The 16,142-nt window shown below is 40.3% G+C and overlaps 1 protein-coding gene across 2 annotated transcripts in view; it reads left to right on the top strand.

The window, feature by feature from the left end:
- The window catches only part of TAF2 (TATA-box binding protein associated factor 2), a 658,862-nt gene that overhangs the window by 42,730 nt on the left and 599,990 nt on the right, over positions 1–16,142 (top strand). For both annotated transcript variants that reach the window (XM_078686838.1, XM_078686839.1), the window contains exons 3-4: positions 644–804; positions 4,612–4,730. In XM_078686838.1, the coding sequence (XP_078542964.1) occupies positions 644–804; positions 4,612–4,730 (280 nt within the window). The remainder of the gene's footprint in view (positions 1–643; positions 805–4,611; positions 4,731–16,142) is intronic.

The raw sequence follows: 16,142 nt of genomic DNA on the forward strand, positions 1-16,142 counted from the left end.
AGGTCTTTATTCTATTTCTTAGACCATGCTGCCCTCTAAGGGTGGAATGTCGTAATCGCCTTAAAGCCTTCAAAAAGTACCAGGGTATACCAGCATCAAAGTACTGGTCCCTTGTTAAAGGCCTGAGCTGACCCTTTATTAAGCCCGCTACGGAAGGCTATAAGGCTGTATTAGAACACTGAGAGGTTTATTGAAGATAATGTAGTAGCTCCAGTCTTACAATGGCGGGTATAAGCCCGGAGCCCCAACATTCCAAGGTTTGTTTTCATGTTTCTTCCTTTTTAATTTAGATCATTCTACCCTTAGTGGTTGTAATGTTCTAATTGCCTTAAAGCCCTTTTGCCTTGGGCTATACCAATTGTTAAAGGCCCTTTTTCTCCTTATAGGGCCTCCCCTGCGGCTCTGGCCTATAACTCCGGCCTTTAACAAACGGTATAGCCCTTGGCAGCTGGCTATAAAGCTTTAGTAAATGCTTCTCCTGGCACGCTTAACAACTGTACTAGAATGGTTTGAGGTAAAACTATCTCTGACTGATAAGTAACATTTGAGTAAGTAGTCTTTTGAATTGTAATGTTATTCATTTTGAATGTTAAGAGTAACCGTAAAATTCACATGGTCCCTTGCCCCATGTTCCACTCTGCAGGGCTATGTGGAGTTGACAATATTCCCGACAGTGGGCAATTTGAACAGAATCAAACTCAACAGCAAACAGTGTCGAATCTACCGAGTGCGGGTCAATGATCTAGAAGCAGCATTTATCTACAATGATCCCACGCTGGAAGTCTGTCATCATGAGTCAAAACAGTAAGTGCTAACTGTTTTAATGAAGTTATTTGCCTTTTTCATGGTGTGGTGGGGAGTTTATTGAAAACATTTAGTAAGAGAGCAATTTATGATGAAGATCTGCATAATGTTAATAAGTGTTAGGCCCCCGTTGTTTGACCATCTAACTTTAAAAAAAAAAATGTTCCTTTATTTTTGATTGATGGTGTTCTAGAATAGGTTATCTAGGATCTTCTAGGTCAGGGGGTAGAAGCTTGTTTTTGAATCTTGACAGTTGGCTTTATGATATGATACTGTTTTATTGGTGCATTCAAGGAAACTAGGATGTATTTGATGTTGCACAATCACATCGGTTTCCTAATAAACACAGTATCGTTCTGTCTCCTTTTTGCATATTTCTTAAGTGCTGTAGGTTTAATGAACACTTATTCCAGTATCAGAGTTGTAAAGATTAGTAACCACGGGGCTCTAAGTACCCAAGGTTTGATAAGCAGAACATTATATTTTAGCCAATTTGGCTATGTTATCCATACAGATTTCAAATGACGGAACCTGAACCAAGGCCCATTGATTACAAACTTTTTTCCATTTTTAATCCATAAAATAAAGTTAGGTGGCTCATTTGCTGATGTATTAAATCACTGGCTACAACAACTTTGCATGTCTTTTTGAGCCATAACTATCAAATAACATGCCTGTTTACAATTTCTGCAAAGAAATGGGATCTGTTCCCTGCAATCATGTTTGCCTCTAAGTAACCACAACCATCTGTGATTTTTTTATTTTTGTATTTCCTTCTATGCTTGCAGCCCCTAAACCCCTAAAACATGAGTCCTCAGTCAAAGATATCTGCTTGTTTTCTAATCGTCTGCTTGCTCTAACACCTCATCACAAATCCCTTAACTTGACGAAATCCCACACCCCGCTTCTCATGCACTACATCACCATAGTACTCATAGGCTACACCTTAATGAATACTATTCCAACAAAACATAACGAACGGAGTAGCTACTGCGTGACCATACTTTTAGAGCCTTGTGATTCATTTGTGGTAGGATAGTTTTAAATAAATGTTACTACTCTACAGTACACATCATGGCCTTTAATGAAAGTCCATACCATCTTCGCTTCTCCTTCATGAGCCCTTTGTCAGTTCCTATGACTTTCAATTATAACACTCAGAAGCAATTTTAGGGCAGGTGCAGTGTTATTAAATAGACACCAACATTCTTGTGAAGTCCGAGAACCATGTCTACTTAACCAAGATAGACACTATAAGAAATGTTTAACCGAGATGGGCACAAAGAGAATGGTCATGAAAACATTTCTTGATCCTAGAAAAACCTTTGGTGGAACACGATATGCAAATTTCATCCACCAGATATCAGAACTGCTTTTACCAGGTGGTAGAAGAGGACTGAGGAGATATTTCCCTGCAGAGGGCCCAATGCCTTAGAATCATTGCCATTTGACAGCAGTTTTATCTCGCCATTCCCTTGTTTTACTTTGAAGTATGTTGTTGAAATGCTATCTGATCTGACTCAAATTGCTGACGGTTTTCTCTGATGAATTTAAGAAATTGTATTGCTTGCCTTCATTCCAATAAATTTAAGCCAACTTGTGAGATTTCATTTTCCCAGGCGTGTCTGATACTCAGTGGTCCTGATTTCCCAAAGAAAATGTATACGTGTTGTCGGGGTGGGAATGTTAATTGCTTGGTATACAATTGTGTTCCCCTGCCCTCAGTGCCCAACTGCGTGTATCTGGAATTCTGTTTTTTGATTTTTGGACCTAACCTCACACTAATCTAGTGCATGTGTAGAGACGAGACCTAAACCTGTCTCTTGACATGAGTTAGGTCTTGGACCTATCCTGTGACCTGGAGAAGCCAACCATGTGTGCCCTATTTTACAGACAGTGGCCTACTATATACCTGTCATGGGTTTAGTAGGGGTGTGCCATGTTTGGTGAATCTATAATTGTGACCAGGCGTGCTTATCTGTATTGCTGCAGTGGAGATGTAATGGCTCACTGGTGTAAAGTTCTGCTTCTGTGCACTTACCCAGATCCTAGATCTAACATTCTAAATGTTTGTTTTGCATGTTTGGGTGTGTAGCCTATTTGGTGGATGTTTGAGCAAACCAGAGTTTTAATGTCCTTAGAGATCCATTTTGGATGCCCCTTGCCTGCCCTTTCGCACAAGACAGAGGTAAGGTTGTTTTGCTAGACAGTGGAAGTGTATAGCTGACATTCCTGAAGTTGGCGGGAGGGAATGGGGCTCCTTTAGAAATTCAGTTAGCCTTTTGCTTAGTAAAGAACTGTGGATTAGTTTTACTGAATCACTGCCATTTGCTATGTATTGGCGGTGAATGCTGAGACTGCAGGCTCTGTTGTGCAATGTGTGAGGCAGAGCCTTTTATCTTTTCCTGAATATTTCTTTAGTTTGGATAAATGCAGCCAGATGAAGAAATCTCACACCTCTTTCTGTATCTGTTGTGAGTACTCCAGGCTGGAGGTGATCCTGTTGTGAAAAGAATCACTACAGAAAGGCTTTGTCTTTAGAGCAGCCTAAAAATAACACTTGAAGGGGAACCACCTCAAATCAGGTTTGAAAGTGCAGATAGTGGATACATATTTGCTGTCTACTTTTACTGTATAAAAGTAGGTCTCAGTTACCCACTTGTTGTACCAGTTCCAAGTCCTCTATGTCTAAGGACAGATTATGCAGACCACTTCACAGAGTACTCCTAGGACTGTTGTACAACCAGAGCAGGTGTCTGCCTGACAACCAGCTTCCCAGAGGTAGGGGATAATTGCCAAGTTTTGCCCACATATGACTAGAAACTATAGGGGTTTATCGATAGGAGACTCAGAGATGTAAATTAAAGCATGGGCTAAAGGAGATCTGTGGACCTGAAAATGTGTGTCAGAAAACTAGTGAAATCATGGTGCTTTCAGTCATGACCATGTTACTGGTCATGAATGAATGAGGTAGTTTTATGAAGTGCACATTACTCAAGGGTGTCTTAGCGCTATGCAGATCCGGACCGAGAGGTCATGCAAGCTATAAAAGGATTTCTTTACCATAAAGTTCTCCTAAAATACGCTAATTGAGCAATTCTTCTTGAAAAGTCACTACCTGCAAATATGGGCACTTTTGGTTTTGGATGCCCAGGCCTATTTCTACTCTGTCCACCTCTGCCCATCTAGTGACTGAATTGCATAATTTGAAACCAAAAACCCAGGATCACTCCAGCCCACACACTCATCAGAAGACTGAACGAGAGAGGCATCTAAGGTCTGCCCCTCAACTGGATAAGGTCCTCCCTCACAGGAAGAACAAAGCAAGTCAGGCTACAATCCTGTGCATCTGAACTCAAGACTGTGATCTGCGGAGTCCCCTATGGTTCATCGCTCAGCCCAATCATGTTAAACAAGTATATGACACCGCTCGTTAAAATCATCAGGTCACAAAACATCTCCATCATATCTGACGCCGATGACACCCAGCTCATCCTTTTTCACCTGGTGACCATCAGAGTTTGCACCCACACCCGCGCCAAGCAACCACATCATAAACCTAGGAATCATTCTGGAAGACAAGCTCAATATGACAGCACAGCAGACGTGAGCGCTCCTTCCATGTTGTGTGGTGCAACGTGGCAGCAGTGCAACAAGCGGCAGCTGCAATTGATGTTTCTGATAATCTTAAGATTTTTTAAGTTTTCTGATAAATTTGAGGGCCAACTATACATGTTGAGTATGCTTTCAGACAACAGTTATGTGAAAATCAGTTTCCTTAGTGACTTTTTTTGTTATTCTTTGCAGAAGAAATCTCAACTATTTTTCGAATGCGTATGCTGCTGCGGTCAGTGCTGTGGACCCAGATGCTGGGAATGGAGAGCTATGCATTAAAGTCCCCTCCGAACTGTGGAAGCATGTTGACGGTAATACACACTGCAAAATTAGATCTTGGGATCCAGAAGCAATAAAGTACATGAGGCAGTGGTTCGTCCTCACTTAAGTTTAATCTGTTAGACATTTGTTTTTAAGACATTTTGTTCATCTTTATTCATAGTTTCTTTTTTTCAAAACATCCTTTTATTGGCATTTTACTTTGGATTATACATTCTCTACAAGTACATTTAGTCCTATCTGTTCACTATACTTGCTAACCATACAAATCTGGATGTTACAAATCATAAATAAAACAGAGATTGCACATTAATGTACATTCTTATTAACGGTTAGTCTTCTGTTTTTCACTTTGGAATTCTGTACCACAGCATTTGTGTACTCAAGGGAGTTACTTTCACACTTAGCCAAGTTTACAGTATCAACTCACTCTATTCTATGAACGCCCAACAATCTATAATAAACTTTGTTGTGGCCTGTCTCTAGCATTTCTGTTATAGGTAGTATGGGTTCCTGCATGTAAGGCAAACACAAGTCTTCTGTAATCAGATCATATATAGCCAAGCTCAAATGTTTTAGTGCAGAGTTCTGTAAATAGCTTCTTGGAACAGTTAGTCTTCTTTAAAATAAGTAACTAAAATAATAAAAGGAGAATTCAGCAGGACAGTTTTAGCATTTCTTTGCTCTTTGTCATCAGCTTGCCGTCAGAATGGCTCGTACAGCGTGGTATTCTGTACCTTTTTCCATGCAAATTAGACTACTTAGGTGCTGAGAAACTCTGACAGAGCACCATCAATCCTTTGCACTTCTTTTCCAACCTAGGCCTTCACTCTTATTTTCACTTTGATCAGATTCAGATGTGTCACCACAGCATCTCTCAGATCAAAGTCGTTGCACCATCCATTATGCAGATCCTGTGTAGCAGCTGCAATCTGGAGAGAAACTGCACACTGTACATCAACCAGACCTACACAGCAATGGCTAGTGTTCTCATTAGTGTTTTCCACAAGTGCATTTGCATATGTATTTTCAAGCTACTTTGGTGATGCTGAAACAGTCTTTTGCAAAAGGTAATTCTGTGCTGCCATTGTGTTGCTTTATTATGCTTGACACTTCAGACAGATAACTACAATCCACTCCTTGTCCAATCTGTTGTTCTGCACTTATTATCTTTGAGACCACGTTATGATCTGATTTCAGAGAAACTGGTAATCTATACCTGGGCATCAGTCTTTGCAATAACACATTTGCCACTATGCAGTTTTCGTTTTTCTCAAAATCAGTTCTGATACAACCCTGTTGTTCTGCTTCTGAAACATTTTCTAGAGCCTCTTTTAATTCAACTGTGAAGATTCCATTGAATGTATATGCTAACAGAACACAAATTTGTGCAACTGAATCAGCATTTCTCTCTCCCATGACAACAATGACTCCCAATTGAGCAGATATACTGCATGTTATGGTAAGGGCAATTAATTTTGAATTTTGGGCTGGGGTAACTACTAAAAGCCATGAAGCCTTGACAACATAATGTATAAGGAGCACAGCATGTGCTGCTTTTAATGTGCCATTGTTACCTTTCAAATATGGGCCATCTACAAAATGGACATTGTTGGGCTGACTCGGACGTTCATCCTTAAAGTCTGATTTTGGCTTTGTGCATATTTTCATGATATTTAGACACTCATATTCAGTTTCATCACAATTCCATCCATTTGCTGACATTTCTGTGAAGTTAGGGTCAAAGGTCATTGGGAAACACATCAAAGACCCTTGAAAACATTCATCTTTTTGAATAGGCAATGAGAGAGCGCAGCCCTCCCTCTCATTGCAAATTGGTGTATTTTCTTTCAAATAAACTTCATTCCTAGTGCTGGGGCGCGACATTCTTTTTCTCTCAACTCTAGGAATGCTTTTGTGCAATTGTTGTCCAATGGAAGCGGATCAGACACACCCTTGTGTGTCAGCCTCAGTAAAGGCTTAGCCACTAGAGAAAGGTTTAGCAACCACTCTCTACAGCAGCTAACCATTCCCAAAAAATTCCTGACTTCTTTCTGAATTTGAGGTGGATTTTTCTTGGAAATCATTTCCACCACCCTCTCTGGTGACACCTTTCTACCTCCCTTTTCAATTTTGTGTCCCTGGTATTCATCTTCTTTTTGACAGTACTCCTGACTATTCTCATATAATGGCACTGTGATATGAACTTGGCAAAAATAAAAAAAAATAAGCCATTCTTCGGCATCTGGAATGTGAAAAAATATATTGGCTGGATTCGGTACCACAGGACAACATGGAAAAATATCTGCTTTTAATCTCCTGCATTATTCTGTTCTTTTCATTTATTTTCTGTGAACCTGTGATCAGAAAGTTGCATAAACTTCCAATCAATTCCATCAAAAATCCTTTTATTGGTAACATTCCTGCAATTGATGGTGTTCTTAAATACATGTCATCTGGTTCTAATTTTAATAAAACATGTTCTGCACATTTTATTAATCTGGCACCCTTCTCTGTGAATTCTCTTATTTCTGTGTTTATTATTTTTTCCAAAGCAGAAGGTAATTTTTCAACTGTCTTTTCTGAAAATATTGCGACAGTTGTCTCCTGTTGGGCCATTTTTAAATATACATCCTCATCAGCAATCTGAAAATGAACATTATCTGATGTACCGTAATCTGTGCTGTTTAATTTGCAAAACAATTGTTTTTCTGCTGGGCCTGAGTCACAGACAACAACTTGGAAATTTTCCTCAAATGGGCCTAATTTTGGTGCAAATTTTTCTGAAACTGGGTTTTTCATTTCTTTGTTTAAAACTCCTGCAACTAAATCTGGAATTTCCACTGCCTTCACAATAGACTTGGTAAATTCTGAATTAATTGTGAGGGTTAAAACTCTCCTTTTCAAACACAGCAACCTGTTGGACTGGGTTCTGATTTTGTCTCTATAAATAATTCACATTTACTGTGGACAACCTATTTAAATTAATGTTAGCATTTTCCATATTTTGTGGGACCATCTGTGCTTGAAAGATTCCTGCCATTGGTACCTGTTTCTGAACTGACATTTGCATTTGCTTAACTGGCATATTTTGCATCTGCATTTCTCCACGTTTTTGTGCATCATGTTTAAATTTATATTTCTTCTTCCAATGCTCAAATCTGTTATAAAGATGGCAAAAGAACACATTTTCCAGCGGTACAAAATCCATACCTGAATTTGCACAAACCAAAACACCTTTACTTCCATCCTGTGTTCTTTTAATCTGTACCCAATCAACATCCTTTGCTGGCACTCCACCCTTCAGGAAAGTAATCATTGCTATATTTTCACCCATAACAACAGGAAATGATGGTACATTCATGCAAACCCTTTTCATGGTCTCTTCACCTGGCCTTTGAACAACAACTTTAGATTCAAACCACAATTCAGTTTGCATGGCAATGTAAAAGAACATTTCTAAATTAATGCACAACTCTTTTAAAATTTCATCAAATCCATCTACTTGTGGGTACCACAGCATAAATTTGTCTCTCAATTGTGGGAATGTGTTCAGAATTGCTGCAAGTTCACTTTTATTCTGTGGCATATGCACATACATTTCTCCCACCGTTTCTCTCAATGAGTAAGCAAAAGCTTCTCCCTCATTCTGCTTAGTTTTTTTCTCAACTAAATCTGGTGCTTCTTTTCCTTATCCAGTTTCTTTGCTAGGTCTGGTGGTTTCTTTTTCTTCTCATGTTTTCTTGCCCACTTGTCTCCTAATTTCTCAAACCCATTGCATTTGAAAATATATTTTATTATTTCTTCAATGTGCAAATGCATTCCTGAAGAACACATTTTCTCATTTGCTTCATCATCCATGTGTACCCTGAAACGTTTCTGAAATGGAAAACTTCCTGAAACATCAGTTTCATATTTTTGAGCCAAATCAGTAAGTCCATTATGTGTAGTTAACACACAAGCAGCTGTTTCCTTACTCAGGGAAAGTAATTATTTTTCCTGACATTGGTTCACATTTTCATGATTTAAACAGCAGGGACTGTTAATTTCTTCATGTTCACATGTTGAATTTAAAACACTAAACTGTCTCTCTTTTTCAGGGCCTGTGTTAATATGTTCTCCATCTTTTTAATCACTGCTGCTTCCTCAAAGCAGGTTTGAAAAATCCCATTATCAAATATATTTATTTTATCCTGGGCTGCAGATGGTGTAAATACAATCTTTCCCTCTCCTTTTAGTGCTTGGGGTAATTTCTGTTCAATAATCTGTGAATTCTGAGTTTTTGAAATAACCCCTGCCATAATCACTCCTTCTGCAGCTCTTTGAACCTTTTGCGTAGGGACCATATTAATTGGGACAGTCATAATTTTTCTAGGCATTATCTGTGCATCTGCAGTTTGCAATTCTTGGACTGAATCAGTCACATTTGAAGCAGTAACGCCTGGAGGTATCACTGTCAGTGCTGAATCAACAGGTAATGGTTCAATCTGAAATTTCTGCACAGTTCTCTCAATCTGTTTTTCTCTCTGTTCAACAGAAGCAGTAGCCACTGTAATATTTACTGGTGCACTATTTTCAGTATTTTTAATGGGAACCACATAAAGTGGTGGACACTCAGTTAACAATGCATCCATTATTTCATTCCCCGAATCATTATTTATTTGACGCTCTTTATCATACCTAATTCCCTACTCCTGAATTTGGTGCTTTACCTTTTTATCCTCACTTGCTTTCTTTCTTGCTGCTTTTTCCCACATGCTTAAGGCCTCAAATTGTGCAGCTTTAGATGGTTCTTTATTTCACATAACACTTCCCTTAATTTGTCAATCATTTGCAATTCAAAAGTACCATCTTTTGGAAACCTCAAAGCACCTTCTTTTTTGGTAATCTTGCACCATTGGTGAACCCACATACATGTGTTTTGTCCCAAATTGGTAGACATAAAATGCACAGGTGTTCCTTCAGGAGCATCACCAATAAAAAATTTTTTTTTCACTTTACCTCCTAACAGCTTCTTTAAACCTTCAAACATTTTCATTTTTGCAATAGTTCAATGCAATTTCTTTTTTCCAAAGCTGTCAGTCTCAATTTTAGTCAGTTCTACTCATACCACTGACCCTCCTCAAAATCTTACTGCAGTATTTCTCTTAACCAATAACTGTTAGTAGCAACATAAATACATTCGCTACTCTGTCCCACTAAATAAAGGATAGATTTATATTCACTGCGAGTAACATATTCCGCTTACCCTTCACAAAGTAAGTCCTTCCGTTTACTCTTCAAACACTACAGGTAAATCCCTTTACAGAAGAACCTGCTACTCCTTTGGACTTATCCCTTCTGGGATATATTTAGGCTAAAGTTTCACCAGCGAACCCTTTTGCTGTCAATCCAGCTCAGAAGAACCTGCTACTCCTTCAGTGTGACCCTTTTTAGGTGATATCAGACAAAAGTTTCACCAGCGAACTCTTTGCTGTCACTCAAGCTCAGAAGAAGCTGCTACTCCTTCAGTGTGACCCTTTCTAGGTGATATCACACCAAAGTTTCACCAGCGAACTCTTTGCTGTCACTCAAGCTCAGAAGAATCTGCTACTCCTTCAGTTTGACCCTTTCTAGGTGATATCACACCAAATTCTAGCAGTGAACCCTTTGCTATCAATCACTCGCACTTTTACACAGAAAATAGTCGCTAATTTAACACTGCCAGCCCTACCTAGCTTCTCGGTGTTATTCCAACAGACCTTTAACCTCAGTGCAGTGTGGCTTCCATTTACCACCCGCTATTCCTTCCCGGGATTCTCCCACAGGTGTGCATACCTGTGTTTCCAGACACCATAGAACAAGACACTTACCTAACATGAAGAGTTAAAACATGTAATCCATAACCCCCCCAAAAAATTATGTCCCATGAAATTACCAATATAATCAATAACACCATCAATTCAAAATGAGCAAAATTTCACCAACAGCAAAAAAAAACCTTAATATGTTCAACACTTCAAAAATACATCCTAGCACATTAACAACATTTCACAACCCTATTGATTCTCACCCCACTCCAGCAATCACTTTCTTGCATCACCTTCCAGTACTGCTTTGCCAGGCTTGAGGTTCTGAGCATTGGAGTCAGGAATCAGGACTTGGACATTTTATCTAACTTGGGCAATTATTTTACTTCCCTCTTAAGGTCAATGATCCATTAGTTGAACAGATGATGGTGAAATCAATAATCATTAATCACCAAACTAATCAATAATAACCATCCTCTGATTACCAAAAACTGATAGAGCGGTAATTTCATCTGGTAATTTCTCAATGCAAAACCCTCATGCTACCTCTTTTGTACCGCTGAAAAATGTTTTGGGCCCTTCACACCATGTATTACCTTCAGGAGACTTTAAATAATCATGAACAGTCAAAAATGCAATTATTATTTAAACCAATGAAGAGAGTTGTTGAGTATTTTAAAGGGTTTTATTTAGACCTAATTAATTAGCTAAAGCATAAACTTAAAGTTTAGCATCTAATTCTATCTTAATCAGCTGCACACTCTGTTCCGTCTGTGTCTAAAGAGCAAGCAGCCCGCCCTATACACGACCTCAAAGGAATGTGGCCTGCCGTGCAAAAATATGACGTGCAACGACTCTTTGAAAAAACCTCCCCTCAGAAGCAATCACCACCCTATCAGCTATCTCCTGCGACGTTCTGGTACCTAACCCATGTGAATGAAGCCGAGCCTAAGCCAAAATGAGCAAGAAGCCAGAGTGAGCTAAAAAGCCAGCCACACCTCCAAAGAGGTCATTCAGAGTCCATCTTTAGAGCGAAGCTAAAGACATTCTTGTACGTCCGGTAGCTGCCCCACGCTCAAGTACTCTCCTTTGCTAACTCTCGCACCTCTCTTAGCGCGGCGACACGCCGTTGTGCGTCACCAAGCGCTTTACAAGACTCCCTATTATTATTATTATTATTATTATTATTATTTATACTCTAATTCTTGGCAGACTACACAAAAATGTTGCATCTTCAGGACAACTTGTACGTGATTGGTCAAACATGATGTCATGAGGTCTCACTATCCTGACTCATTGAAAATTCTAGAGCATACCAGTCTTAACAAAAGAAGCATAAATGAGTAAATACATTTTTATAAATTTGCAACATATGCTAGTAAAAACGTTTAATTCTAATTCTCTTCCTTCCACAGTGCAGGCTAGAAGGATACTTTAGTTAACTGGTACATTGGCACAATCACAAGAATGTTCAAAGTTCAAAGTGGCCTTGACTCCTTCTGCAGTTTGAGTCAAGCTGGTGTCTGCGCATGCTCTCTTCTCTTTAATGCAAGTCATAGCCTTGCTGGATTCGCAGGCAGCCATTTAATTGTTGGCCCAAAAACAAAACAGACACAAAGAGAATATTAATTTCATGTAACTCAGCCCATTATGTTTCCCTCCCTCATACTAATACCCCTTATCAATGTTTACCTAGCCAAGCTATTAGTTTCAAGTAGCTTTTCTATTATTTATGACAACATGCAAAATAAATGTGCAATGTGCAACATAGCATTATTATGCATTTAGTGTAAAATTTAAAAGCACACACAGTTAATAAAGCGCACACAGTTAATAAAGCGCACACAGTTAATACAGCGCACACAGCAACATGCTTTAGTGTTTTAGAGAGTTTTTCATGCAAAAAAGCATTTAGCCCCATGTGTAGTGTTTGGTGCATTTGTTAATTCACACACATTATAAAAAGAGGTGTTTTTAACTGAAAATGTTTACAAAATATGCAACAAGCCAAAGTCTCTTAAGACAGAAATAGTGAATTTAGATTACAAGGGATGAGCTGGGAAGAGAGAAACACATTCTATTAATCTTCAAAGCTAAAAAGGCCACTTTTCTTTACACTGCAAAAACACATGGGAATTCACCACAAGCATTTCAGACTGACTTAGGCCTTACTTTCATATTTTTCATAGGCCATGTGTTTTAACTTGCACCAAAATGTGTGTGGCAATTTAAATGCAGTCTGTCTGAAGCACAAAAATAAAACAATGCCTGACTCCAGGTGAAATCTGCTCCATCACCTACACACGTTTGCCAAATATTACTGCCTTGACTATCAAGTAGACCGAGAAGGGCATTTTGCCCGTTCAGTCCTTCAGGACTTCCTAGTTTGGGGTATTAGTCCGCAACCCACCGCCGGCAGGGTATGGCTGGGGCATCTAATTCAAAGGTAATGAATCTGCAGCTATAAGACTTTATCAGATTAACAAGTTACTTACCTTTGGTAACGCCTCATATGGTAGGGACTCTAGCTGCAGATTACTTACAGCCCCACCCATTGTTCCCCACTGAGCGGACTAATGTTGTAGAGGTAGGGTTACTCTCCTGTTCAGCGCACAAGTTTTGTACATGACTACGTTAGTTACTTTGTGGCTCTGCGCTTCTGGTGTGGGGAAAACTAAAAGTACTGACGTCCGCATGCCTGATTGGCACCTGTACCGCGACATCATAACCGGTGCTAACAACGCCTACGACGTCACGCAGAGCCGAATGGAGCCACCCGACTGCACACACAAGAGGTACTGCTCAGTAAATGTTTCCGGATCCAGTCTGAAGCCTGGGAAATTCAAAGGTAAGGAATCTGCAGCTAGATAGTCTCTACCAGATAACGCGTTACTGAAGATACGTAACTTAGTCTTTTGGTTAATGGCTGAACAAGGAATACTGATCTTTGGGGTTTTCCTGCTGTTGGACTGAACATGAAAGTTACTACTTTGTCTATTCTTGGTCTCTGAATTAATGACTGCTTGGATTCTTACTTGTCATAGTGGCTTAAATCTGCTGCTACTGGGTGGTGTTCTCTCAGTCCTTCACGTCTTTCATAGGGAGCACATCATCTGTCTGCATCCCTCATGAAGTATTGGATAATTCTTAATTTTTCTCTACCATCTCTTATCCTAAAGCAGAAATCCTTTGCTCATCTATTCCTTTGACAACGAGAGCTATGAAGAAGTATCGTTAGGATAGCAATACAAAGCTAGTGACAGTTTTCGTTATTTGCCACTGGATTCAAGCAAGCCTGGCTGATGAAACCTGAAACCTGTTCTAGAATGCTTGATTCTGGTCCAGGGAGTACCTGGCTTGTCAGTTCGGGCAGGACTGTTTCCAATATGATACCAAAACAGGGGCTCAATGCACAAACTGCGCTTTCAGACTCTTTTCTAACATTGGGGCGGGCTCCATGCTCACACGCAAATCAGGGAAAGGGTAGGAGGAAAAAGAGCCCTACAATGACAGAAGCAGGGGTACTAAAAAAAGAGAAAGGTTAAGGGGCATACGGAGCAGAAAATCAACAACCTTAAGGCAACAGCAACAGAATATGGTAGATGTCTGCTAGTTAATGTCCGCTCTTTAGCTAAGCATAAATATGATTTGGAAGCACTTATCCAACTCTCCCTACCAGACTTGGTCTTTATAACTGAAACATGGACAGATAGCACCTCAGTGCCCGACTGGAACATTGCTATTCCAGAGGGCTATGCGTACCTCTCACAAGACAGAATGACTGGCAAAGGGGGAGGGAAAGCGATTATTTATCGCGATCATCTCAAAGTACAGCTGGAGACGATCTCTGCCCTCCCAGCAGAAGCACTGCATTTTCGCATTAAATTAAATAACTCTCAGATCTTTCAAGGGATACTGATTTATCGCCCTCCGGGAACCAGAGGGGCTTTCTCCCAAGCCCTTCTGACACTCCTGGAATTGTACACTGACTCGCTTTCCCTCACTATTCTAGGAGATTTCAACTACCACCTAGAAGCTTACAACAATGCAGATACTGCCAGGTTGCTAGACAATCTTGAGGCTTTCAACCTCAGACAACTGGTAACTGGACCTACCCATCTAGCAGGTCACACGTTGGATGGGATTTTTACTGGTGATCCTGAAATCACAGCCTCCAACCTACAATCTCTGCCATGGACAGACCATAAGGCCATTCATTTTAATTTCAAAATCACCCAGATACAACCCAGAGCACAAGCTAAAGCTTCTAAGGTATCAATCAGGCAATGGGATAAAATCAAAGATGGCGACTTTGAGTTGGCACTCTACCTTTTCCCGATGACCCTAGACTCTTACAACAATAAGGCAGCTCAGCAGCTTAACTACTGGTTAATTTGAGCAGCTGATAAAGTCGCGCCCAAGAAGTTAGTGACGGCGCAAATAGTCAAATCATCATCACCTTGGTATACCCCAGAACTTAAAAGCTTAAAAATCGATTGTAGAAGAGCGGAGCGCCGCTGGCGGCAAAAATGATGGCAATCAAAAGAAAGTCGCCTATAATCACACTATTCTACTATACAAAGAAGCAATTATTGCCGCAAAAAAACTGTAAAAATAAGAGGCGGGCAATTCCACTAGGAAATTGTTTAAATCCGTTAATCTGCTGGCTGAACCTCAGCAAGACAGAGTGTTCAGGCCAGATCAAAATTTATGCAATAAATTGGCGAGTTACTTTCAAGAGAAGGTGCAAGAAATTTACCACAATTTCTCAAGCTCTTCTAGACCTCGGGACATGATAGTGACCAGAACTAGCCCACAATGCAAGCTGACCTGCTTTCAGCCAATGAATAGCGGAGAGGTTCAAAAACTTTTACTCTCCATAAAATATGGTGCACCCACTGATCCTTGCCCCCCTTTCATCATGTATCATGTAGCACATGAGATCTGCGAAAATCTTACCCCTATTCTGAACCAAGTCTTAGCCACCGGCTGCTATCCCACAACCTGGAAAATGGCATCTATTACACCTCTTTTAAAGAAACCAAGTCTAGACCCCAGCGATCCTAAGAACTATCGCCCTATTGCTGGTCTCCCTATCACTGCAAAAGTGGTAGAGAAACAACTCAATAGAGTGCTAACAAACTATCTCGATGGAAATAACCTGCTGGACACCTCACAAAATGGCTTTCGGCCACGTCACCCTACGGAGTCTGCGCTAATCCTTGCAGCTGAAGAGATCCGCAGGGTTGTGGATGATGGGGGAAAGGCGGTCCTTGTGCTCCTTGATCTATCAGCTGCTTTTGACACCGTAAACCATACTGTTCTGGTGCAACGGGTGAGGGACATGGGCGTCGGAGGGACCACCCTGTCCCTACTGTCTTCCTTTTTGGAGGCAAGGGAGCAGAAGCTGTTTTGGTACGGCATAAAGTCAGAGAGCTTTCATCTCCCCTGAGGAGTGCCACAGGGGTCTGCGCTTTCTCCGACCCTGTTCAATCTGTATGTCACCCCGTTAGCCAACCTAGTTAGGAGACATGGCTTCGTTTTGGTCTCGTAAGCTGATGATTCTCAACTTATCATTGCCATCACTAACCAGCCAGAGACCACATCAGCCAGGTTTCTTGCCTTTCTCACTGACATTATGGCCTGGATGTGTCA

Source organism: Lissotriton helveticus, chromosome 4_1 (assembly GCF_964261635.1).
Source record: "Lissotriton helveticus chromosome 4_1, aLisHel1.1, whole genome shotgun sequence".
Classification (NCBI taxonomy): Eukaryota; Metazoa; Chordata; class Amphibia; order Caudata; family Salamandridae; genus Lissotriton; species Lissotriton helveticus.